At 40.8% G+C, this 27057-nt stretch overlaps 1 protein-coding gene across 1 annotated transcript in view; it reads right to left on the bottom strand.

The window, feature by feature from the left end:
- Positions 1-7602: 7602 nt before the first annotated feature.
- The window catches only part of LOC113165804 (chemokine-like protein TAFA-5), a 29499-nt gene continuing 10044 nt past the window's right edge, over positions 7603-27057 (bottom strand). The window contains exons 2-4 of the mRNA XM_026365549.1: positions 24837-24986; positions 17504-17631; positions 7603-7905 (exon numbers count right to left, since the gene is read on the bottom strand). Coding sequence (XP_026221334.1) covers positions 7897-7905; positions 17504-17631; positions 24837-24986 — 287 coding nt within the window. The 3' untranslated portion in view covers positions 7603-7896. The remainder of the gene's footprint in view (positions 7906-17503; positions 17632-24836; positions 24987-27057) is intronic.

Below are 27057 nucleotides of genomic sequence, written 5' to 3'. Positions count from 1 at the left end.
TTTGTTTGTTCCCTCCCTCCTTGTATATATTGATCTTTTTCTTTTTTATACCTTCCTCCCTGTTGTTTTTCTTTTCCTCCGTCCTGTCCATCTTCCTTTAAATTAAAATCAGGTTTCGCTTTAAATTTAATTTGTCACAAAGTCACAGATTTTATTTTCTAGAAGAAACAAAAGAAAAAGGAAATAAAGGAAATAATAGTAGAAAGAAGTCATGTAGTTCATGTAATGAACTATTTAGATGGTTTGATGTGAAAAATAATTAGATTTGTGATATATGTTTATGCAGAAGTTACAGTAGGGGTCATGGAAACTGCTCCAACAATCTGGAAATAGTTTTCTTTCTATTTTCTATTCTTTGACATTTATTTCATATTTATTTAGCCTGTTTACATCTGCAGACAGTTTGTTTAGAGGGGAGCGAGTGGAGGAGATTATTTCCCTATGTTGCACAGTGTGAGGAGTGAATGGAGTTTGTTCTGGAGACAAAAATTACTGGACCCCTTCGAGCAGTGTGTTACGAATGAGCTAACTATTGAACTCAATTCAATTCTGTAAGTTTATTAATGATATGATGAACAGAAAACTAACAGATCAGACAGGAAGACGTGAAAAGAAACAAATCACTCAGAGGAGAAAGAAAACTGAGGATCACTGCAAAGCAAAGTAACGACGGGGAGAACAGAACATCACTGTGCAAAGAGAACACTAACAGAACAGAACACCTGCTAAAAACAACACCTGTTACTGCTTGGACCAGCTGAGACCTCTCCCCGCAAGGAAGAACCACAAAACCAGCAAAACCAAAAACACCAGACACTTCCAGGGGCCCTGTCTCAGCTGGTCGGAGGTGGGGACTGTAGCTCAGCCTGAATCAGTCACATCACAGACCAGGTTTAATTTAGAAAATGAGACATTTTAAATTTTGCTGCTGAATTCTGCAGATGATAAATGTCTCTGAGTTGTAATTTAGCATGTGAAGTGGAGGGAAAACCGCAGCAGGAGAAGCTCAGGGGAGAAGAGTGGAGCTTCGTCTGTGGCCTGCTGGGAGTCCGGCGAACCAATCGCCACAAATCGTCCCCCTCCACAGATGTCACGGCAGCGAGCTGGGACCGCCACCTCAGTCCTCATCTAACCTTCAACAAACCACTCTGACTCCAACATTAATCATGTGCAGGCAGGTATCGTGGCTCTGTCCCCCCACAACATGTCTCGGTGGTACCGACCCCCGCTGTTGCTGCCTCCTCTGAGGCTGGAGTTGGCACTGTCCTACCTGCCTCCCTCTCCTCCTCCTCCTCCTGCTATCGAGCTCATTTTCCCGTTAACATCAAGCCCCTCGTCCCCTTCGCCCTTCAGGATGTTCCACTCCTCCTGACCTCACCTGGACTTGTCTCTGCGAGGTCGTCACATGACCAGATCATGAGACACCGTCAGAAGCAGAGCGACACATTTGGATTTAAATGAATGTTCAAATATAATGAACCTTTACTTGTACTTTAATTATGGGATGTGTGGGTTAGGGTTAAAATATGTGCAACAGTTTTTAACTCCAGAAATGTGGAGACGTCAAAAACAGTTTGAGAGATGACTACAAATACAAAAACACTCGACATTGACACGATAAATCAGATTTATTTTACATTTATTATAATGGAAACTGGCCACATAAAAAGTGATTAACTGTCTTGTCCTCATCTTCTCATATTCTTCATCATTATCTCTGCTGATGAGCAGAAATAATCAGCAGACACATCAGAAACACATGATGGAGTTCTTATATATGTTGAATATATAACATAAATACATGTTTTGTGCCCCTTTCAAGTCTGAATTCATCATACATCATTTCCTTGACTCAATGAAATTAAAATCAGTTCATCAACACTTTAAATGATCAGATTTTACATCATTATGAAGAATTTTCTTGTTCATTAAAATATTTTTCTTCAATTCTAGGATTTGTATTTTATTATTACAAGTTTCATTTTTTAATATGTGAGAGGAACAACCTAAGTTTGCTTCTCTCAACACTGACGCTTACATTTTGGCAAATTTAATTAATAAATACAAAATATTCACAGCACTGAAGTTGATTGAAAATATTAAAATAAAAACGGGGCTGCAGTTGAACACTGCTCAGGTGTTTTCATCATTTCTAACCCTGAGTGTGTCTCTATCATTTATTGTGTCCTGCTACAGTCAGACATAAAGAAAATATGAGAAAAACACAGACGCTGAACTTTAGAGGCTTTAAGATGCAGTCAGCTGTTGTTGCGCGGCTGCTTCATCACACCGCAGTACTTCTGGGTACTGAGGATTTACGGTGTTAAATAGGACGCTGACTCTATGTCCTGCTTGCTAAAGATTTAATGTCACACATTAAATCTTTAGCACCTGGATCATCACAGTCTGATTTCATCGTTGATGCTTTTGGGCTCGCTCCTGGTCCAGGACGTCGGGGGAGTTTTAGTGTCATCTTTAATCAGCAGTTTTCAGCTGTTCCACAAGGTGAGGTGACACTTTATGTACATAAACTCCTGCCAACGCTGAAGGAGAGGAGGACTTCTTCTTCACTGCAAAAACTTTATCCAGTGTTCATATTCATGTTTAAACCCTAAATGGACACGTACCTCGGTGCGGTACAGAACTTGAACTGCAGTATCTAGTTACTTTTAGCTTGTTCTTGCTCTTCTCCTCTGAGATCCTCTCTCAGATCTCTCTGCTGCGGCCCTCTGTGATGGTCCAGCATGGTTGCACAGTCTCCATGTGCAAGTGCATCATTAAAAAAAGCTCCTTAAATAGCTCCTCTAGTAAAAGGGCAGTGAGTCCATAGGGGAGCTGGAGTTTCAGTGGAACTATCCATTTGCAGATATCTACTATATGTATGTGTGTTTCCGTGGATTCTGGTTGCTGGTATGAGGTGAAGCTGTGTCTAAGTCTCCTCCACAGAGACACGCTGACGCCCTGCATCATGTCTGAGGTTTTATTGTGACTTTTCCTCCTGTGTGTCAGAACGCCCCTCTGGGTGATGGAGGGACGGTGCCACAGAGGTGTAGTAACAGGATTACAGGAGCAGGGAGGAGGCAGGAAGCGGACATCTTTTGTTGGGAACGGCTGCTCGTTCCAGAGGGAAGAAGACCAAAACGGATTGATTCATAACCGAGCGGAGATTCCTGAATGTCACCTCTGCTTCACAAGACGTCAGTGGGACAACCTTTAAAATTTCAGTTTAGAAATAATATCATTACAATCCTTAGGAAACAAACACACACACACACATCATCAAATTTAAACATGTCCTGAGCTGCTCTTGTGCTGAAACACAACCATAAAATGTTTTGAACGCAGTGAAGTCAGTGAAAGTCACAATATGCAGGAAGTCAGGAGGTTTTACTGATGTGTTTAGTATCAACAGTTTGTGACTGGTTAAATACATTAGTTCACAGATGTGAATCAGATCGAGGACCACATTAGAAAGTGGGTCAAACTGGGAGAAACTCTCTTTAATTTGCACCTTTTTATATTTGTACAGATACAAATTTGACCTAATGAGGCGTCAACAGAGTTAATACAGTTCAGCTCGAGAGCGTGGCAGCAACAACCCATCCATGAACCCGCGCTGCTATTTGTGCCTCAGCCCTTCTCAAACATCCAGTCATTTCGATTTTCAGAATAAGAGCCCTGGTTTTGTTTTCCACTCACTGAACTGAGCGACTCTGAGCCTCTCTAAAGAAACACTGTTCCAGATTCCCACACTGGTCTTTACTGCTGAGAAACACGGCTGGAATATCAAATGTGAGGAGCCGAGGAGAGAACGAGCACACACACACACAACACAGGTCACATTTCAGTGGCATGTCAGTGAGGCTGGCAGGGTTTAATAGAGCTCAGCTGAGCTTTGCCAAGTCCGGTTTAACATTCACAGACACAGTTTACATCAGGACTGTGAAACCAGTGAGAAACATCAGCTGTTCTTACTGATTACAGAAAACACTTAAAAATGCATTCAACTAAATCCTAGTTCATCACTTTTAGTTTTTATAGTTTCTTTCATTAAACTTTCTGATTCTGTCTCAGAAGTAATGAAACCTCACTTAAAATCCCACTTACATGTAACTACCCTTCAGGAACAGACCAACAATGTGTTGTGTGGTTTGCTTCAGCTGTGTTTTCTTCAGTACTCACAAAGTATGATTTATTTACCTTTGTAAAAGTAGATGGTGATTTGTCTTGAAATAAGTAAATCCCAGACAGTACAGACATTAAAGACTTGATGAGCGAGACACTGCATTCAGAGTTTAGCCTGGATGTTGGTAAAACCTTGAACTAGCAGAGTGTCTATGACAGGACACTACGGAGGAAGCTGCTGTTTACTGAGAAGAACATTACTACAAGCCTGAAGTTTAACAAAGAGCACAGTGACTGAATGTTTTTGCCTCGTAGACCGAGCTTGGTGATGCCTTTATTACAGCCTCTCCTTCTTGTTGTGCTGTCTCCTTCTGAAATCGTGGAGCAGACACCATATTGTTGGGGCGGACAGGGGTCAGCTGTAGCTCCATGACAGGTCTGTGACAGCGAGCTGCGATGCACCCTGACACCTGTCCATCATGACCAGCTTTACATTTTCCCCACGCTGACTCCTGTCCACCACATCATTAATCTCAACATTAATAATTTCATTCTCTTTTGCAGGAGTAATATGAAACCAGGTAAATTAATTTATTATTGTGCATTTATTATTGTGATGTGACTGATTACCTTTGAAAAACTAAGTGAACAAACAGCACAGCCAGGTTCAGGGCACTGAGGTGCATTAAGGTGCAGTCAGACCAAAATCTGCCTGGTGAAATTTTCTCATGTGGGCAAAAACAGGAACAGGCAGAAAAAAGTCTAAGTAGGGTTGTAAACATGGAGCAATTCACAGATTTCAGTTGCTATTAACCTCTGGCCGTTTTCTACATACAAATATGAGTCTGTTAATTCTAAATCTGCAGAAACTGGACGTCTCAATTTAACTCATGACACATAAAAGACAGGAATCACTGAGAAACGCTGTGACAGTATCATTCAGCTGAGGCCGTAAATGATCTTTCAATTCTCGCTGATGGTTTCCTGTCGGCTCTCACTGATCCTGAGTTTAATCAGCTGGTAATGAAGAGGAGGAGCTGATTTCTGGTGATTTCCTGCTCTGTGTGTAAAAAGTGGGCTAATAGTGCTGAGGAGGAGAAGTGGGCCAGAATGTAAAGTTAATAAATAAAAGAGGATAATGTAAGAGCAGTGAAGCCTCTGAGAGCTCAGCCTACATTCTGCTCAGTATTTTTAGTGCGTTTGAAGTCTGAAAACTGACAAATTCAGTTGCTGAATTCAGCAGGAAAATGTCAGAAGGCTTTTGTTCAACAGCATCAGTGAGTCTGACGTCCCGAGGAACGAGCTGTAGATAAATCACCTTTATAAAAATGATCTGAACATGCACAGTAAACGGTCTCCACGCTACAAAAACTGAATGTGTATCTGTTTTATCTGAAGGTCAGAACTTAATTAAATTGTTCAGATTTTCAGTTATTCTGTGATTAATTATCTCATTATCTGAAGCGGCAAATCACTGCTGAGATCACAGCTTCATCTTAAAACCATCATCTCAAGATCAAATCTAAATGATCTGTTTGGAGCCACATTTGCAGTTTTCACCCAATTCGATGCTCATGAAATAATATAATATAATAATATAAAGGTTTTAATTCTGATCCTCATTCTACTTCACTTAACAAGTCTAACTACTGTGTCATTTTGATGGAGAACATAAAAAAACCCTCTTGGTATAAAAAAGTTTGAACTATTGGGCTAAAAAAAATTATAAATATGACAGAACGAAGTTTCCACTTGATAAAAGTGCTCAAGAATTTTTCTCTAATTTCCAAATATATTGTTCTGTTATTTATATAATATGGAAAATTAATAATAATACAAAACTACAATAAACCGATTTTTAGCAGATAAATGTTCAGTATCTGGATCATCACGATCCTGATGCTACATTTACTGGTTAAAGTGAGGGTTTCACTTAATTCTGTGAGGAACTCGAAACTGAGACTTTCTGCGTGAAACATCTTTCCAGAAAATCAGAGGAAAAACCTTGTAGATTACAGATGAGCTGTGTTTTCTGTTTAATGAAGAACATGGTTCATTACGGCAGCGCGACAGTGAGTTATTGTCCTCCAGCTGATGGAGACTGAGATAAATAACAACCTGAACATCCTACAACAACTGAAGGAAACTTTCTCATAGAAAGGTTTAACTAACTAATGACTTTATTAATGTTAATTATTTACCAATGCTTCACTATAGTAAATAGAAATTTATTTGACTGGTACTTCTTAATTGAAATGTCTGAAATATACAATAAAACTAATTACAACTAATAAATGCTCCATGAGACATTTCAGAAATTGAACTGATGCAGCTCGTTGTAAATTTACCTTATAATTAGGTTTAACATTTAAAATGGTAAAATATAGATTTTTAATTTAATTAATGCATCTTTCCCCCCAAAAAACACAGGACCAGGACTTCTGAAGTAAAGAAAACTTAGCTTGTTTCATTAAAATCTGCCATGCTGCAAAAGTTTAATCTGATTCAATGCATGATGTAGTCTGGTGGAGAAGAGACAGAAATCACTTTGGATGCTGCAGTTTGTCATGATAAGAAGTGGTAGTGGAGTTTGATGTAGGACTTTACAGCTTGATAGTAGAAGGTTAATGGAGTTAGTGGCCTAAGTCCATAGGTAATAAACTCCCTGTTGGTGAGCTGAAGGTTATTGGAGTAATAGTTTAGTAATTACAATGTAATAGCTGGATAATAACTAAGAAATAAAGTAAAATAAATAATAAAGACATGTTTGAGTTCCACATCATTACCCATTTATTTCTCAATATGTAGATGTATGTATATGTAGATATATCCATGACTTAAACCAAGCTCCAAAATAATGATGTTTAGTAACTTCATGGTACTTTCTAAGTAATAAATAGTACAACACTCTTACCTAGATATTATCAATCTGTTAAATAAAGAGTTAAAATTACAGTTTGAGGAGGAATTAAATGTTCCAGCACCAGAACAAAGTATGGCTGGGTCCTAAAGTCTGGGACACATGACAGTCGCCACAGAGCTTCACTAAAATAAAAAAGTCCGAACACCAAAGTCAGCAAAATTATTTTATTTAGTACTGACTATGTTTAATCTGTGTTTGTGTAACTGTATGAACAGTAAATGGTAAAAAGTACATTCACCTGGTTGCCATGTTTGATGTTATTCTCTGCGCTGATTTCCCAGATTGCTGCTGATCTTGAAAATCTGTCTTTAGTTGTCTGATAAAAGTGCACAAAGTTGGATGTTCTTCTCATAAAAATGTCCAACACGAGTCTCCACCTCCTCCACCTCCACCAGGTGGATGTTCAGCACTCAAACAACCGGACTGTCCCATCACAAACATCAAGAGCTTCGCCTCTCCTCATACAGAAGCATGTTATATCAGGATCTTGTACATTATCACTTTGTTCACTTATAATATCACAATGTTTTCATTTCTTTACATAGATATGATGTTGTAGGGGTTTCTGAGGGTCTTCACCCCCGTTAAAATGTCTCATCGCTGGCTCTGTTCATCTTTGGTCTGCGCCAAACAAAAGGAATCAATCCAGCGGTCGATCCATTTCACCCCTGACAGAAGAGCTGCAGTTTCTAGAGTTCCTCCATGTATGAAGCAGGGAGCGCTGACGCCATGCCCCGTGGCTCCGAGTACCAGCTGATGATTGGTCGTCAGCAGCTGCTTGGTGACGATGAGGGATGGATGATGGGAACCAGTCCTTCTCTGGGGAAAGTCCGTCGTCCCTGCTGGTGTCAGGAGACCTGTAGGACAGGAGCGAGCAGCGTTAGGAGAGAATCTGTCACAACCAGTGAGCAGGTCCGTTCAACTGAGAGCACCACAGCAAAACAATCTGCTGAGTCATGTTTTAATGTAGAAGGCTAAAAAATCAATTTCAATGTTCTTACAAACGAGTCGATAGCTGTTTTAGAGATGTGTCCAACATGCTCAGATGTTTAGAACACGTCTATTTTTAGATCAGTTTTTATTTTATTCCATTTTGATGTGCACAATTTGCTTTTTGATTTCCCCCCTGTATTCAGTATTTCCTCTCAGCTCCTCAGCTGGAGTCAGAGTCAGAGTTTACTCCTCTATGAATATTTATTTAGAGTTTTTCTTACTAATAAAACCTTTTCTACAGCCTAGAAAAGTAACGTAAATCTTTGTGACGTCACATCAACGTTAAGTCTGTGGAGTGATGCACTGTCGCACAACATGGAAGTAAACCTGGAAATCTTTTTTGGTTCATGCCTCCACTGAGCACTTTTCAGTGTTTTAGTTTCCAGTTCTCGTAATCAACTTGCTGTTTTGTTGCCGTTGCTTCCATCACCTGTAAGCAGCTGCTATATTCTGTTGGTTATATTGTTGAAAGTAAATTTTCCCTCTGAGAAATACTGTCCTCACAGCAGACGCACAGACATTCTTCTCCTGATGCATTATGGGAGGTAATGTCTGCGTCCACCAATCTATCAGTGTGACAACAGAAAAGTAAATCATCACACCGCACTTTCATTTGACAGTAGCTTCACTCAACATGCAGAGTCTGTACATCACAGTGTGGACATGTCCTCCTGAAGGCTCAGAGACTCTGATTAAAAACAAGAAGCTCCGGGGATGAGTGGGGACACTTCATAGCTGTCCCCTCTGTGGCGGCGGAGCTCTCTGTAATTGTTCCAGGTGAAGACTCACATGACGAAGCAGCAGCAGCAGCAGTGGCGGCACCTCTGAGCTGCTCGCCTTTGAATTATTCATGTCCCTTCTGTTTGACTGCAGCTGGAATCCTAAAAAGAGCCCGAGGAGTCAGACAAGGACGAGCTGGATTACACAGAGCACCATACATCACTGTGAAACAGCATCAACTCTCAGACTGTCCCTAAACACCCTCCTCACACTGAAGGTGTGTTTGAAACATTTCAAATCTGCTGCTTTAACTCTTCCGTTCTCCAGCTTCATACCACTGTTCATGCTCTAAGTGAACGTGGAAGTGAGACGAACATCTGTCTAATTTTTATGGAAGAACTTTCTTTGGGCTTACGTGGGGGCTCAGTCCTCCTTTATATGTGCATGTTCATCAGCGTACACTGCACCAAAACCGTGATGTAAAGCGATCCCATAATGAAAGTAAATTAAACACATGCTCGTCTGTGGTTACACCAAACAAACTCTGGACAATGTCACCAGATGCATCAGTCATTGGCTGTATGGGAAAAACCACATCCCCCTGTTGGTGAGCTGACATTATGCACAAAGACATCTGAATTAGGGTTATACAGAAAAATCATCATGTATACAATAAATTAAAAGGTAAAATAACTACATCCTTGTTACACACAGTGTTTCATGCAGTCATCTGTGTCTGTGTATGTTTTCTGGAAAACAGACTCTTTACTGGGATGGGTGAAGTCTGTTTAACGTCTAGATCAAATGCTTCGGACATTTATTCTCACATACTGTCCCTCCAGGTGAAGCCTAGATAAGATCAGGGTTCCACTGCTGTATACAAAAGATTTCTTTAGGAGACTGAACCAGGACTCGATCAAACTGTTGCTACACATTTGGAATAATGTGCTTTCTGTTTGTTTCTGTCGTCCATTCTCAGCTCTGTTATTCGTCTGTCTATCTAAACACCTGGCTGTGAATTAAAGACTCTTTCCCAGTGTGGGAAAAGAGAAAATGATGCATGGCAGGTGCTTCTTTTTCATCCTCCTACTATAATTGATCCCAATGGGCCATCAGCTTTTTCAGAGTGCAGGTTTAAACTGTGTGGCCACAGCTGTTTGTGTGAAGTTGTCAACAGGAGACAGGAAGTGTTTGAAGGTGACCAGACAAGAAAGAGTGATATTAAAAACACACCAGTGTTTCCAGGAATGTTTCTTTTTTGGGGGAAAATTATAAATTTGTTTTTGTGTTATCAAACACATGCACACACCTACGGGCTCATCCTGCTGCTTCTGTCAGGAAGTTGTACATGCCCATACCATGACAGCACCTCCACCGTGCTTCTCTGGGTAAAGATTTAGTCTGTCATCTTCCACAGTAGTTTTCTGTGATCCTTTTGGGTCTGTTGGTGTCCCTGAGCTCACTGATGAGCGGACAAATCAGTCACCAGCTTGTCTAACTACTCCTACAACTGAATACAAATGGTTCATTTAATACTTTCATCCAACCCTATCAGTAGCTGACTGTCTACTCTTCAAGCCAAACTTTCAGCATGATAGGTTTAGTTTCTTTGGCCACTTTGTGACCACCACTAGATCCATTAAACTATTTAAAATGAACTCCTTAGAGAACGTGGGTCTGAAACAATGGGACCACAGGTGCTTTCGGGTGGTTAGGTGAGGTTAAAATTGCAGATTGCTTTTCATCGAAAAAAAAAAAATCAATTTTCTAACATTTGAACATGATCATTACAGTCTGTGGAGCGAGTGTAATTTGCCATCATAAAGGTACAATCAGGCATCACAGCAGAAAGCGGAACTCATCTGTGGCTTGCTGTGGCTCGACCCGGAGTTTTTTGTTCTCTCACAACATAACTGTCCTTGAAAATAGTGTCTGACTTTAGCTGCCTGCGTGTTTCTGCATTTCTGTGTGTTGGGTGGTTGAATCCTGTGGTTCCTTTGCATTTATTTCCAGTCACACCGGGAGAAAAAGACAGAGGAGCAAATCACAGTCCGCTCAGTCAGAGAGAAATCCAATTCTCCTTGGAGAGGACAACTATTATCTTTGAATGTGAACATGGCCTGATGCAAATTCAGAGAGTAAATTTCCTGTAAATAGTTTTTGCAGAAGAAAAGATGACAGCTGCTGTTTGTCTTCACCTCGTTTTCTGCTCAGAAACTCTCCGGATCCGTTTGCCTGAAATCTCCCAGAAAACATCCAGAGGTAGTTTGAATAAAAGAGGCGAAGGAGCTGTCGCATTATACAGTCTAAACTTAGGATGACAGGCATTTTAGATGTTTCCAGCTGGCAAAATATCTACATTCATTAAGCTCTGAACAAATATAGAACAAATTTAAGTAGATGGTTTCAGACACAGGACATTCCAAGTTTTGGAGAAGCTGATCAACGTTTTAGGTTCAGAACCAGTCCAGTCAACCCAGGATGTAAAAAGGGTTCACAACAAATCACCAACACTGAGGCGGCTGTAATCATCAATCATTGGACAAGAAACCAAAACTCCTTAGTAACACCATCGTCTATGTGCAATAAAATTAAAATTAAACGATTCCTCATTGTGTTTGTAGTTACTAAGATAAGCATTTGTTTACACGACAAATACTGTATGAGCAGGAAAAGGACCCGGCGAGACCCTGTGAAAGAGGAGAGTGTAGAACCATTCAACATCGTGGTATAATTTAACAATAGACATGGAGCTAAATATAATACAGGGCTGCAGGGATGCAGGTGGTTGGTTATAGAAAACTGGGCCCTGCCTCCCAAACTATTTAATGAAATGTACAATTCACAGTTTCCTGTTTGATGATGGTTTATTGCAATAAATTAAAGTATCAAAACCAACCAATCAGCAGCCGCAGCTAAGAAACGAACATCACCATCTGCAGCTTGTTAACACTAATTTCAAGTCATCAACAAACAAATTAACAGCAGGAGAATGAGACAAAAACTAGATTTCAAGGAGAGAAGTGTTTAGAAGTTTAGTGTGAGGATCCCTTAATTCAAAGAAAATATATATTTAAAGAAAAAACGCATCAGTTTATATTACATCACTGCTCCACAGCTTCAGATATCAGCGCTGTGTGTGTGTGTGCGTTATCTGCTGTTTGCATGATAAACACTGCAGCTGGGAGGAAAGTGGAAAGCAGGCGGCCTTGTTTCCAAGGTAATTGCTTTATGATCAATTGCAGCTGGTGATGAGAACGAATGAGCTCTGTTTCTATTTATTTCACTTCCAAAGCAAAAACAAGCCAGAAACTGTATCATTAATACTGCAAAGCTGCGGCTTCTTCAAATATTAAAGAACGCTATGAACACATTTATAATATTCTCAGAGCATATAGATGTTCAAAATCCTCCTGAGAAATTAGAGTCCGGCTCTGAAACGCCGAGTTTTAACCTTCACTCTCCCTCAGCTCTGTTTTATTTGTCTCTACTGTGAGAGCTGCTCCACCTGGAGTTCATATACAGGTTAAAAATCAGGAGTAGACTTGTGAAGCAGGTGGAGAACAAAAATAGCACCTGGAAGGAAAAGAATACAGTACTGATACTGGAAAGTGCAGGATAATTAAATGCATTTGTTTGTTTCTAATGTAGAATAAAAAGGAGACCTAATTTAAGATTGAGCTAAGTTAAAGTAGGATTCAAGACAGTTGTGGGACACTGAGGAAAAAAGGTCTCAGAACACACAGAGTTCACTGAGACAGTTTCCAGAAGAATGTTTTACTGCTCAGATTGTGCTCTTCTACCCCTCAGAGACAAACTCAGATTCTCGTTTCAGCCTCATTTTACTCTGTGTTACTGATATAAACCTCCTACGTTCCACTAGAAGAAACAGGTGAGGAGATGACATTAAACACACCTCCGAGCAGCAGAAGAACAGTAGAAACACCTCTTAAAGTCTAATCAGACAAGCAGTGATGGGACATGTGTTCAACCTCAGGCCTCTCTGTGGTTTTCTGTTCCTGGTTTGACGTCTTTTCTCACAAACAGGACCGTGCTGTGCATCATCCCAGCTCCAGTCTTAAGCTAATCACCGAGTTCCCACCTCTGCCTTCCCGGTGGTGCGGTCATCTAGCTGACCCTCCAATCAGGTTCCAGGACTCATCATGGCTCTTGTTAAAACCGCTGCCTGGTGTTCATTCAGTGTGGCTGCAGAGGAGAGAGCAGCACGCCGCTGTTTTGGTTTGGCTGAACTTTGTGCTTATTTTCAACACCACCAACTGTTCGTATGCGTACAGGAGGCTGGAGAAGGTCATAGACACATACACACACACACACACATACACACACACATCCATACACCCACATTCATCATCTGCTCTGACACAGAGGCCTGTTTTACTTTTTATCGATGACATTAGGTCTAAGAGATGTTGTTGTTGTTATGTTTGCATAGTTAGAGTAGGAGTTGTTAGGTCAGGTTTTATTTTGTTACACAATCCCTGGTTATTGTGAGAGAAGAAGATGCAGAGGACGGGGTTAAACGGAGGCAGATGATTCGCTGTGGCCTCTGACAGGGAACAGCGGAACGGAAAAGAAGAAGAAGAAGAAGATAATCCCTGTTATTTATTTATGTATTTTCAATAGCATCCTGTAATTTAATATTGTTAATAACATTTAACACCTTTCTTATGTTACACCTTTATTAACAAAGGTCACCTGTATTTGTATTTGTAGTGTTGTTGGTTTTCTGCCTCTCAGTGACTAGAACTTAACGATCTCATGGACTGCACCTTAGAAACCTTCAGTCCACACATGATCTGATGCTGAGACAACTTTACCTCTTTAATTACACAACAATCAACAGTTAACATCATAATAAAACATATGGGCAGACGCTGTTTAGAGGTTTAGAATAAGAAAAAATGTTCTTACATAAAGGCCAATGTTAAACGTGGATCCATGTGAAACAACAGCTCTATCCTTTAAACAGCCTCTTCACTCTGCTCATCCACATTCATTCTATATCACTAATTAAATCCTGTACACTTTCTGTACATCCCTGTAAGCCTTTAAATCTCCTCAAGGCTAATTGAACGTCATTTGTTCCTCTGATCCTGCTTTCTGAGTTTTAATGAACGCTGGCTGCTCTCTTTGTGTAAACAGAGTTTCATGCCGGGCCGCCCACTCACCGCTACGTCTCTGTAATTTAATTTGCTTTATAGCAGCGCAATCAGATCTGCCGTCCTTCATTAGCAGATGAGCTTGTTTGCGTAAAGCTCCTTTATAAAATCTATTTTCTCATCTATGTATTCAGGCCTAAGGAAGATCCAACTCTACGCCGCCATGTTTTAACCAACTGCTTTTGAACCATTGTTGTGCGTTAGATCCTGGGGAAGAAGTTGTTTCAGGTCATCGTGGTCCAGGATTTAGAAGGAGATAAAATCCCCATCCATTCACGATATCATGCTGTCAGACCTGTTTTAGGGTTATTCATGCCTTAGATATCTTCACTGAACATTCAACATGAATTATTCATTTAAAAAAGGAGGGGTTTTAAGGAATTTCTTCATGGGTGCGTGCATGGAGGCTCTGCTAATTAAGGGTCTGATCTAATGCCTCAATTAGAGAATTATCTACATATGAAAATGCACATTAGATTCATGCAACCCCCAACTGATTCTGGCCAAGGTTGTAAACAAGGAAAAAAAACCAATCAAAAATACTTACAGTGTAAAAAAGAGGAGATCAATCATTTATTTTGCAGTTTGTAAAGGGGAAGAAGGAAAGAGAGAAAGTCAAAATCCCCAAACATGCATCTGATTTCAGATTCCTGAAGTGTTGCAGCAGTGTTTCTGTGTCCATCTGTGTTCTCAGGAGGCCGAGAGGCGACGCTCCAACGATCTGACTCTGAATTTCATGACGGAGAGGAGCTGCTCGCTCTGCTGTCCATCTTTAAAACAACAAGCTCCCAACGGAGGAAAAGCTCTTAGATCGGACAGAGCGGGGGAAGGTTTTTAACCACCCAGACGTGTGGAAGTCAGCGGCGGTTTGACAGACTTCATTATTCAAAGAGCTGGCCGACTCTGCTCAGACCGACCAACTAGAACACAGGAAAGGAAAAGGGACGAGGTGTTGATGCAGGACGCTGCCTGTCAGTTATCAGACACACAGAGGCAGCTCTCACTTCCTACTACTACAGAACAGGGAATCCAGAAACTCCGCTTCCCTTGAGAAACTTGATTTCTTGACTTTGTTTACATGCTGCAATCTTTCTAATCATCTTTAAACTCTCCTGTTTTTCCATTTCCTCTTGCCTGACAATCACTTAACCTGCCCCAGCTCCACCCTCCTGCACACCTGCATTGCATCCCCCTGATTCCCCCCTTGCAGTATTAGTACCAGCCCACTCCCCTTCACCTCTTGCTCAGTGCTGCACTTTCTTAGTTTTGTTACTCTGCTGCCTTGTTTTAAGGGCTGACAGATTTATCGGCCCGTCTGAGCAGAGAAGTGCTTCTGTTGCATACAAAGCTTTGCATTGGAGTCTTCTGTGTGTTTGACGTTTTGCATGTGAGCATGTGTAAATCTTCAAAGAGTCAGTCATTTCCTTTATCCATTATTTGCAGTCACTCAGTCGATTGAGCTCATACTGTGAAAACACCACGATGAGTCCATGATGTCGAAGAAATTCTGCTGAAGTATAAGAAAAGCAGCGAATCCACACATTGGAAAAAAACTGCAGAGGATAATTGGAGCCGTTGCCTTCACTAACTTGTATTCTGCTTTGTGAAGCTTGAGTTAAGATTATTTGCTAAACTACTTCTTCCTGTGTCAAGTATGAACCTCAGTGATCAGGCAAAATGCAGCTGGATAAAAGGAAACCCCACGACTGGGCTTCGAAAGAGGAGATTTTAGTTTTGCTCCTGAGCTCTTTGTGAAAGTCTGCCACTCACGTTCAGTGCCCCCTTACACTGACTCTGCAGCAAACGTTAGACTGCCCTGATATTAACACAACACAGTTAATGTCATAAGGCAGCAAATCCCTGTGTTTTTATAAAGACACTTTAAATACAGATGTTTCCTCCTGGAACCACTGTCAACTGTGCTCCACTAAAACATCTTTTATTTTCAGTTACATCACAGAAACAGGGAACAAAGCAGCAGTTTGTTGTTCTGCATCTGTTTCAGGATCGTTTACAGAGGAGCTGAGGTCCAGTAGTGATAGAAGTATTCACATCAGTAAAATAGCCGCTAATAGGAATACAACTAAATGTAGTGGAGTAAAAATATAAAAATACTGAAGCAAAGTACCTCGAAACTGTTCTGTAAGTAGCCTGCATACTGTATTTGAATCTAAACCCTGTCATGAAAAATACACATGAACCGTTAAAACCATTCAGATAGAAATAACCTGGATATTTTTATAACTCATAACCTGCATTAAACAGTAGAATACATACAGTAACAGGGATGAGTGTGTAAATATACTAATTAACAACGTTGATGCCATAAATTATTTAAATGAAACCGCGATGATGTGTTGCCAGTGGGCACAAATGTGCAGAAACGACTCTGATCATTACACACAGCGATTCAAGAGTTAATTCAGAAATATTAAATTCAAATCCAGACAATTCAGAGGCTTTGCACAAACTGGAAACTATCAGAACTGAAGGTTTTCTGAAGCAGATAATCAGCATCGTCTGAATAACGGCCATCAGCCAAATGGAGAACGACAGAGGACTTAAAGAAGATGAAGAGCTGTGTTTTAAAAATCAACAAATCTCAAATGAGGTTTGGTTGATAATATCTGCTGTATGAAGAGACTGTTGAAATAACTGCTGTTAATCAGCAGCCATGAAGTGACAAACGAAGGAGGGAGCACTCATGGGTAGCAATTATTCAATCAACACACCCTCACACACACACAGCACACACACCGCACACACACACACACACACACACACACACACACACACACACACACACACACACACACACACACACACACAGGCAGTAATTTGAACATGAAGAAGCAGCATCTTGTTAGAAGATGTTATTATGTTATTAGAGGCTGATTATTAAAATTAGATATATGATTAGAGCTAAACACACACACAGGGAGAAATTAGAGAGCACATGTTGTGATTGTTTTTGTCATCCATTAAATAATATTTCTGATTGTAGCTTTTTAATTTCTGAACCTTTTTTCTGTGTGTAAAGTCGTTTTTAAACTTTGGTCTCAGAGCGAACATGCATCAAACCAAATGAACAGAATATACAGAACTGAAGTTCAATGTCAGTTTGAGGATCTCTGGTTTTCTTTTCCAGTCAGGAGTTTGCACAGGGGATTACAGGAACTAAAACCCTAAACCTGCTAGTTTGTTCCTCTTCCACCTGGACAGAGGTCGAGAAAAAGGAAAACCTGCAGAAACAGACTCAAGCACAGTTTCCTTCTTCAGAACTGTGAACTCTAACTTCACTACACACTCCCCAAAGCAAGAAAGGCACATATTAAAGTCGTGTTCTCTTGTTTGTAATCATTATCTAAAGTCAAATCAAAAATATTTGACACACATGAAAAAGGGTCTTTAAATGATTAATGGATTTTATGAGGCTGTGTAAATACATTTTTCACATTTTTTGTGCAAAAATATGCAGCAATAACTTGAAAAGATTTCAGGACATGAAGGGAAATCTGAACTAAACCTGACTGACTCTGTTTGATTCACGTTCAGTTCTTACCGTGGTGGTCTTGACTCGGCCTCCCGGTTGCGTGCAAGTCCAGCCTGAATGATTGACCAGGAGATTACAACCTTCATCGTCCAAACACGGAGTCATCTCACACCACTGTCGACTCCTGACGATACGAACTGAGGAGGAAGAGGAAGAGAGGAGCAGCAGTTTAAGTTTTATTGTGAACAAGTCATTGCTGATGCCAGATTTTCTCCTAAGTATTAAATGTTATGTGGAACTTTTTAAATAAACAGTGTTTGAGTAAAAAAACAGCTAATCTCAGCTAATTGACTTTAATTAAAACTCCTCTGTGCAGCCTGAGATGGTGTTCTGAATTTGCATTGGACACATAATTACTCCAATTAGGCTGCAGTTTTCTCCTGTTGCCACTATATTTCGTTTCTTTGTTAAAATGCATTGTTTTTCATTCCAGCCCTAACAAACATATAGTGAGAATAATAGTCTATATTGTTTTAAAGAAATCCTAACCGGTCATTAAAGTTGGAAACCAAGTTATAACTTTTTTGGTCAGAAAATACAAAATGTTCTGACTCATAAATAACATTTATCACTTCTTATTGTAACAGACCAACTTGATATCAAACAAACCACTGATGTTGTAATGTTTTGTTTTTAAGATGTGACATTTTAAAAATAATCCAACCTTCATTTTCATTTTATTGTCAGAGATATGTGAACTCTTTTCTCTAAATTATGCAAATACAACATGATTATTTTTGAAATCTCTCCAGAAAATAGAAAAGTGTGAAGTGCAGTGAAATGAAGGAGCTGAACTAAACTCAGTGGAACATCAGAGAACGGCTTCTGTTTACTGTGTACACCTCCTCTTCCTCACTCTCCAAGCTATTTATAAAGAAATAGGACATTCTCACAACCACATTTGCATATTGTGGTTCTCTGATTGGCCCACAGAGACGGAGGAGAGGGTGATGAGGAGGAGGACGAGGAGTGTATTGAGTTGTACAGAGTAAATGACCAAGAGAGGCCAACAAGAAACAAACAGAATCACAAGCACCGAACAAGAGGTTGAGACACGGTGACTTTTAATCAGTAGTGTGGGTCGAGCTCCAGAAACACTCCATCCTACATTTCCCACAGCTCCTGAACTGAACTGCACAGAACATCGTCTGTCACTCTGTTTCCTATAGCATGGAAGCTTGACATGAATTATAATTGCAGCATAACACAAGACGACACGGTGCAGGGAAATGTGCTGCTACTGTGGATAAAGTAAAATAACAATAGAATTTAATGTAACACGTTATGATGCAACACAAGCTCACATTGAATACCTAGAAACTCTGAGCTAAGCTGGTCTTAGAGGCTAATGCTAAGGCTAATGCGACCTACAATTTAACCCTGAAGCTGAAAACGCACCTGAAGACAGCTCTGACTGTCAGAGCCTGCAGCCTGGAAGGAGCACAAACATGACAACTGACACACTCGACCACCGGCTCCTTCAGTCAGAACAAATCCTGACAATGATCGACAGTTTGCACTAAACAAAGAAATATGAACTGAAACAGGAGGAAAAGGCTTCTGGATGTTAAGAGTCGGACTAGAATCTTTACACAGTACATACAGTGATTGTCTTTGTCAGCTGTGCAGACTGATGATGACTGGTACCGACCCAGGCCACAATCAAACCACATTCATTATCTGCTCAACAGTCGGTGTGTGTGCTGGTGTGATGTGTAGAGGATGTTGGAAAGAAGAGATCTCCAAACACCAAACTGCCAATGGTGTCACACACAACACTTCTCCTCTCTTGTGGCATTTTCAAGCTATTGAACTCTGATTGTGACCCCCACCGGGCGGTCTATGCACCACACCCTGTGTCCACTGCTGGTCTGTGAGGAGGCACTGCAGTGGTGGTGGAGAGGTTCAGTGCTGGCAGGAGAAAACTTGGCTCCAATCTTTCGCTCCTAAGTGGTATTTAGACAAGTCAGCGGCAGCAGCAGCTGAAAGCAGAGAGTGTTAGCACTCCAGGGACTACCGCGCTGCTGTGACACGGCACCGACACACACATCAGTGTAAATAATGAATAATGTGAGGCCACGTGCCGTTTGTCCAGCCAGACAACATGTGTCCAGTCAGCATCCTCTTTCTAATCTCATTTGAAAATGATTTCTTCACTCTCAGGGATTTCCTGCTGTTAAGGTGACACTTCACTGACCCCATCGCTGTCACCTCACTCTCACTCCTGGCACTAAATTACACTCAGTGCTCAGCCTGGGGAAAGCTGAAGCAAATGAAAACCTTTACAGGGCGGTAATACATAACCAGGTAATCAGAGCTCCCTTTGCAGCAGCAGAGCAGTGGTGTGATTGTGATAGCCCGTTAGCCCCTAATTATCAAACCAATTTCTTATTGAACAATAGCAGCTCCCCTCAGCCATGATACTTAATTAAATTCTCACACTGCTTCACACCTCTATCGAGATGTGAGAGAAATCCTCCAGAAAGGAAAAATACTTCAGATGCTCTTTAATTCATTGAAACATTTTTATTTTTAGGAGCCACAGTTGTGTAAATATTACATTAAAGTAATATTTGACATTTTAGAAACTGTGTTCTCTACACGTTCAGTCCAGAGGACGCGTTTAGCCTGGATTCTCTGGCATGTGGATTAACTGATGTTAACATTAATGCTGCATTTATGCTACGTTGGCCGTGTGGTAAGAAAGGGAAAAGGAACGCCTCACATAGATATCATCACCTACTCGGTAAAGAGAATTAACGACCTGTCAACATAACTGTGAGAACAGCATGGCTGACAACTAATCATGTAGAAATAATATGTAATGAAGAACTTGAAGTAATATGTGAGTGTTGTCATTGTCAATCCCGTCCTTAGGTTCTGTTTACGTTAGCTTTTGACCCCCTCAGTGCAGCACTGAGCCCCCTGTGATCCCCTGAGACTTGATAAAAGGCTGCAGAGAGCAGAAGCAGCATGTTTGTTTCTGAGAGGACAATGTGTAATCACAGCTCCTCTCACTTCCTGCTGTGGATGAAGATGGAAGCCGCGGTGGCCACTGTGTTCACTGATTCGTCTCTTTCCTCCATCGTCCCAGCACAGACTTCCACTACCGGCACAGCGGAAATGATGGACCTCAAACCAAACAGTCTTATCTTACATTATCTTATAATTACAAGATTCTGATCTTGTAATTATGAATATTTTCTTCTAAACCATTAAATTGAATCATTTATTTAATTAACAACCAACACAGAGCCTTATTGAAAAAGTGTGATTCTATCAGTCTCTCCTCTGAATCCTTCATTAAAGATGTTTGAGTCTTGTTTTTAACATCGTTCTAAATACTAAAATGAGTGGTTTTGTAGGTTAGGGCTTGTATCTGTCTTGGTTTTGCATCTTGAATAAGTGTTTTTCCTTCAACCTGTATCAGTGCAGTTCCAAAAAAACCAAATGAAAATCAAACTGCGCCTTTTGTTTGTGATTTTCCTACATTCACAGATGCACCTGAACATAACACAAGCTTTCTTGGGTCACGTACATTCGGCCCCTTGATTTGGCCCCCAGATTTCTGTTTCAAAGAAGTAGGAATTGAAAAGTGAATCAGTTTATTTTCTTGTGTTAAATATAGAAAACAGAAAGAGAAAAGAGAGTTTCACGTTATCAAGCAGTGTGTAATGGAGATCCAGTGGATTAATCTCAGGTATCCGTGAACACCTGAACACCTGCGAGCGCTGCATCACTGCTCTGATTAATGAACAACTGCAGCATACAGATCCGTCCACTGCCGCTCAGTGCGGTTCATTTATCCAAAAAGAGAGGAGGCCATTTTGTAATCGCTTCATTCATCAAAGATGGCATCCAGAAGGAGGAACGCTGCTTTGTCCCCAGAGGACGAAAAGAACGGAGAAGAAAGAACGAGGAAACAAACCGAAAGGAAAACAGATGCAAACAAACAAATGGATGGAAAGAAAAACTGTGGACACAGAGGCCACCATTCCTCTTTACACCCATTCCAACCCAGTGTGGGTGAGGGTGGATCATTTGAAACCTCCCTCACAGTGTAAAAGTTGTCACCACGTCACATCATATTTCGTCCCAAATGTACAGATTGAAACGGGCTCTTTTCTGCAGAAAGGCATCTCAACTCTTAACCCACAAGAACATAATGTGGGATATGAAACAAACCAAATGGACCGTGTGGAACACATTTCTTAAAGTGCCGGTGACACCTAATCAAGAGGAGGATACTACAGCCCAATTACACCTGGATAGGAGGACAGGGGATGATCTAAGGCAAGGACACGAGGACAGATCGTGAGAGAAAAAGGAAGAGAAGACAGAAATGAATAAAGGAAAGAAGAAGAACTACTCCTCCCATCTAACTCGACACCAATTTCATTTAATAGACACCATTCCTCAAATACATCTTTCTTAATTCTGACCACAGATCTGTTCATTCGGAGATACACAATCACTTCCTCGTGTGATTGTTTTATTTCCTTCTCTTCTATATTTGCTTTCCCCTCCTCTGTCATCGGCCCTGGGGTCGGTGCAGATTTTAGAAACTCTCAAACTGCACGACTCGCTCGGACGTCTGTGAATGCACCACCTCTCTGCCCTTTTCAGTTCGTCTGCACCTGATGAGAAACAAAAAGGTCTCGTCTCTCGCACTTTTGTTTCTCCACAGAGACTCGGAGCCTTGTGGCCTTGTGCTATTTATTGCTGTCAGTCTAATACCATTAAAACAGCAGCAGGTAATATTCTCAGACAGTAACAGTTCAGGTGTGTAAAACAGAAAAGAAACCTGTGATGCCGTGCTGGGATTATCTCAGAGTGGGACCTCCACACAGCACTCGGGCTGATGTTATTCCATATTCAAGCCAGAGTTTTGAGATGTAAGAGGAGAAATAAGAACTGACTGCAGCCTGATTCTTCCCCTGAGCTCTGTGGTCGGCGCTCTGCTGGTGGATTTCAACAGAGGAACAACACAAAGCGAAGCAGGAGGCCGCCTCAGATATAAACTGACATAAATACCAACATGCAGCTTTCACTGGTAAAGTAAATGTCAGACTCAGATGTAGCTGCTGCGGCTGAGGTCTGAGTTTTCTTGAAGGCTTTATAAACTCCAGCTGGACTTCAGCTCCGACTATACTGTCCGGAATTGATGGAGGGTTTTTAACACAGAACATATAGAGAGAGAAAGGTTGTGGTTTTCAATTATGCTATTAATGTTGTGCAGCAGGATCAGCAAGATATAATCAGATAAAAGTACATTGTCTGAGGGCTTTTTAGTCACATGTTCAGTACCAGTGTATTTGCAGTTTGGACCAAAAGATTGTGATCACAGATACAGTCTGAGAGACAGAATATGGAGTTTGGAGCTTGGAGTAGAGCTGCTGCTTCAGACATCTTATCAGGAAGTCACCTGGGTGCCTCCCATTGGAGGTTTTCTAAGCACATCCAACTGGGAGGAGACCCTAATGCAGACCCAGAACAGGCTGGAAAAATGATGCTGGGATGGGAGGTGCTGGAGAACGTGACTGGGGAAACGGACGTCTGGAGACTCCAACTGAACCTCAGCTTAGGATAAGAGGCTGAAAATGGATGGACGGATGGATATTACTGTGAAGTGAAAGTCTTGGCTTTTAGAGAACTGTCATTTGCATCAATCGAGAAAATAAATGCCGGATTCATCCATAATGAAAAATAATTATTTTTTGTAATCTCTAGAGTAGATTTATTTTAAGTTTATTATCTTGTTAAAAAATGGGTTTTTATTTATTACCTTATTCTGAATACGTATTCTACTACTGCATGCTGGTCCCTCGATTGGAGTGTGGAAATAGTTCACTTACTTTCTTTCCTTGTCTCTCAGGTTAAATTCAGCTCTATTTTTTCTGAACTACCAGCTTTTCTCAGTTTATGTTACATAAGATTCAAAGAGAAAACACAACCTGACTTAAATACCAACACACGACTCTGTAAAGGTCACACAGAGACACCGATGGACGCTAAAGTTTGTTCTGAATACTCTGAGAATGATTTTAATTTCACGTCATGTGAATTTGAACTCTCTAATGAACTCTCCACTATCCTGAGGTTGGATGGTTGTGTCCACATACAGCTCTGCTGATCTTTGGTACAGTATAAATCAACTTTTAAATTTCTTCCTACTTGACCATCAAAGGTTTCATGTTATGCTTTATGGATCAGTTAACCAGCCCCAGAACGTAGCTCCTGACATCTCTAGTCTAAGATTTACTGTAGCTCCTGGTCATTCTCTGCAATGAAAAGGTCACAGCGCGTCTAAGCAGGTTTGCTTTTATTAGTATTTCTGAGACGTTCAAGAAGAAAAAAGCACGAACCAGAATCTTTAAGTTCGATCAGCATCAAGTTGAGAATTCTGGTCGTTCCAAAACTGTGAAATAAGACAGCTTTAGCCTAGCTTAGCATAAAGAATGGTGTAGAATATGTGTTGTGTTCTGTGGAGGTGTTTAAACCTGTTTTTATTTCTCTGCAGGTTAGACAAACATCACTTTGGTTAGATGCTAATAATTATGTTCCAGACTGTGGAACATTGATGCTGATGAAAGGAAAAATATCAGGAGACAAATCTAAAGGAGGAAAATCTGCTTTGTAAAAAGAGAAATGAGCTGGAGAGAGGTTCTTTAACTCAGCTAAACAACAGTTAGTGGTCTCTGAAAACCTCCAGGACAGCCTGTAAACCCCTGCAGAGCAGACCGAGTCCCTGCAGCTGTTGTCATCATCTCCAGATGGCAGAAAGAGAAAGAGAATGGCAGTGATGAAATGAAATGCAACACTGGGATGTTCCCATCTGGGATGAGACTTTGTGAATCTCACAGTCCAGATGAAGCTGCAGGTATGTGTGTATACATTTACCTTTAGAAACTACAACTTAGCTTTAGGCTGTGAACTGAGTCAGTGAGAGATAGTGAAATAAAAATAATGGAAAATACACAAAATAATGATTATTCTTCATTTATCCTGAAAAATCATCAGCCGCATATTCTAACGTGGGCGACACATTCAAGGTGTTAGTTAAGATACAAACCCTATATTGTTCGTAGTGTGAATGTAGACTCTGCTGTTATAAATTATCAGACCAAACTGATCCAGATGTTTTTTGTGACTGTAGAACAAGCGCTTATTAACTGAACGATTGTGAAGGAGGAACTGCAGAAATAATAATTAATCATTATTATTAATAACATCACAGATGCAACGTTAAAATAACTAATTCAGGCCAAACTCGGATTATATTCTGTGACCTCAGTGTCTCCACCAATCAGCTGCAGCGGTCAGAGAATGGCGAGCGTCTTACCATCAACGCAGGCCGGTCTGGCACGAGTGGTGCCGGCGATCTGCCCCTTCCTGCAGGCGCAGCGGGCCGTCTGTCGGGCGATGGTCCTCCTCGGCTGGCTGCTGTCCCGGTCCAGAGTGACGATCTCACAGGTCCCTGCTGCCAGCTGACCTGATGCGAGGAAGGAAACCAGATAAAATATTCAGTCATAACTAAGTGTTTTCATTTTTATGACAAGGTTTTACGTTCACTTACAAATACACTGTTACTGTTGAACCTTTTTACCAGTAAAACCTCCTGGAGAACCTCTTTTTAATGAATGTTCTATTGTCTACAGAGACTATTTGTTTCATTATTGTGATGAAGACAATGCTGAACTGATATTCGACTGCCTGCAGGAAAGCAGGAAATAACCAGACTACAGCTTCACAGACCTTCTCAGTAACCCTGTCAATAAAGCTCATTTATAATTTATAAGCAGAGAAGTGTGAATGTTGAGTGACTCACTTTAATAAGGAATTTACAACAATATATCAATACTCTAACGTGGGTTTCCTGTGAATCCCACGTTAGGTTAATTAAACATCCTGTAGGTGTGAATGTTTGTCCACCTCTGCCTGTCAGCCCTGTGATGGACTGACACCCCCTCAACCCTCTACAGCATAATCAGAACAGCTAGTGAACAGTAAATGCAGATGAAAATAATGAAAACAGAAAAATTACAATGCTGCCATCAGAAATAGTTTCTGTTGACAGGGAAGGAAAAGAAAGGAATAAGGAAATCATGGTTACATGAGGGTCCAGGTGACTGTGTCGACTAGTGTCACAGATTAAAATCTTTATAACTCAGCAGAGAGAGAACTTAGAGAACTTTTTAAGGATAGCGTCGTCTCCACCATCTGTGAGTTATAAACCTAAAGTCTGCTAAGAATCACAGACAGCAGATCCTCATCAGAGAATCGTCACGTTTTAAAGTTTCCCTCAGGGTCTTAAATAAGCGTTAAACAACTCATTAAAGGAGTGGATCCAGCTCCAATTATAAGTTATGTAAAATCATTTTCTCAGAGTTCAGCAGAAATGTTGGGGGCAAAGCTCTGTCCACAGCTTTGTAGAGGGTTTTTTAAAAAACACATTTTCATGTTAAGTGTGATTCATTATTTTACAGTTTGACAGTTTCTCTGAGAGGCCACTCTGTCCTTGAGCTCGTTCTTCATTTCTGCAGCAGGGGTTGTTTGAAGTCTCGACTGTGGGGTGAAAAGCCTCAGCTGTCAGCCTGAAAACGGTGCAGCAGCAGCAGCAGCAGTCAGGCGCTGAGAGGTTTTGATGTGGCGAGCGGCGCGGCCTGTCAGCAGACTCTTTGTGAAACGTGAATGAAGACGCTGCGTTTTTGTTTCTGTCGGCTCAGAGTCATCGCTGCTGTCCGTCAGGCGCTCAGGTGGATTAATGTTCGTATGATCGCAGACATGACAGAGAGCGTTTTTCATTTTTCATGTCTTTCATTCAAGGCACCAACTGTGGAATACATGAAGTGGTTTTAGAGAAAACCACTCGATTTTAGTTATTGTTGTTGTTTACATGTGGATCACATTTCACTTCAATCTGCTCCTGTGTGCTTAATAAAGAAGTTTGAAAATAAGTACAGACAAGAATTGTGCAGTGACTGCTTCACTGTGTTGTTTAAATACAGTATTTGTTGCACCTATGGGACCATTCTCAGTCTGCAGAAACTGGACTGTGCCACAAATAAGCACAGTTATGTCCTTTCTGTGTCTCTCACCTTATTCGTTTCCTGCCTTGTGTTTGTCCTCGTTCCTTTTTGCAGCTCTTTTCGGTGGAGATGGTTTTTCAGTCCTCTCAGATCACATGTTCATGATCCGTCTCACATGTTCTCCCCCTGACTCTGCGTGCTATAATGTTAATGTTAGTCTATATTAGGGAGTGTAGGGATTCCTGCTCTGTTGAACCTATTTGAACCATTTCTGTTCTTTTTAGTGCACTACATCACTACATCCACAATAAAAGATCATTAGAAAAAGACCTGTTAATCTCTTGAATCTGGTCTAAAAGAATCCATTTAGCCACTAATTCTGGGACTGATTCTCCCTCCAGCACAGAGGATTTCACTCAAGTAGCTGTGGCTAAAAAAAAAAATCCAGATGAAACAGACTGAAGCTTCTTCTTAAAACATTAACACTGTTCAGATGTTTGTGTTGCAACACTCTGCAGTTTTAATGAAGCTCAT

This window comes from Anabas testudineus, chromosome 6 (genome assembly GCF_900324465.2).
Source record: "Anabas testudineus chromosome 6, fAnaTes1.2, whole genome shotgun sequence".
Classification (NCBI taxonomy): domain Eukaryota; kingdom Metazoa; phylum Chordata; class Actinopteri; order Anabantiformes; family Anabantidae; genus Anabas; species Anabas testudineus.
This window is presented reverse-complemented; position numbering and strand designations above follow the sequence as displayed.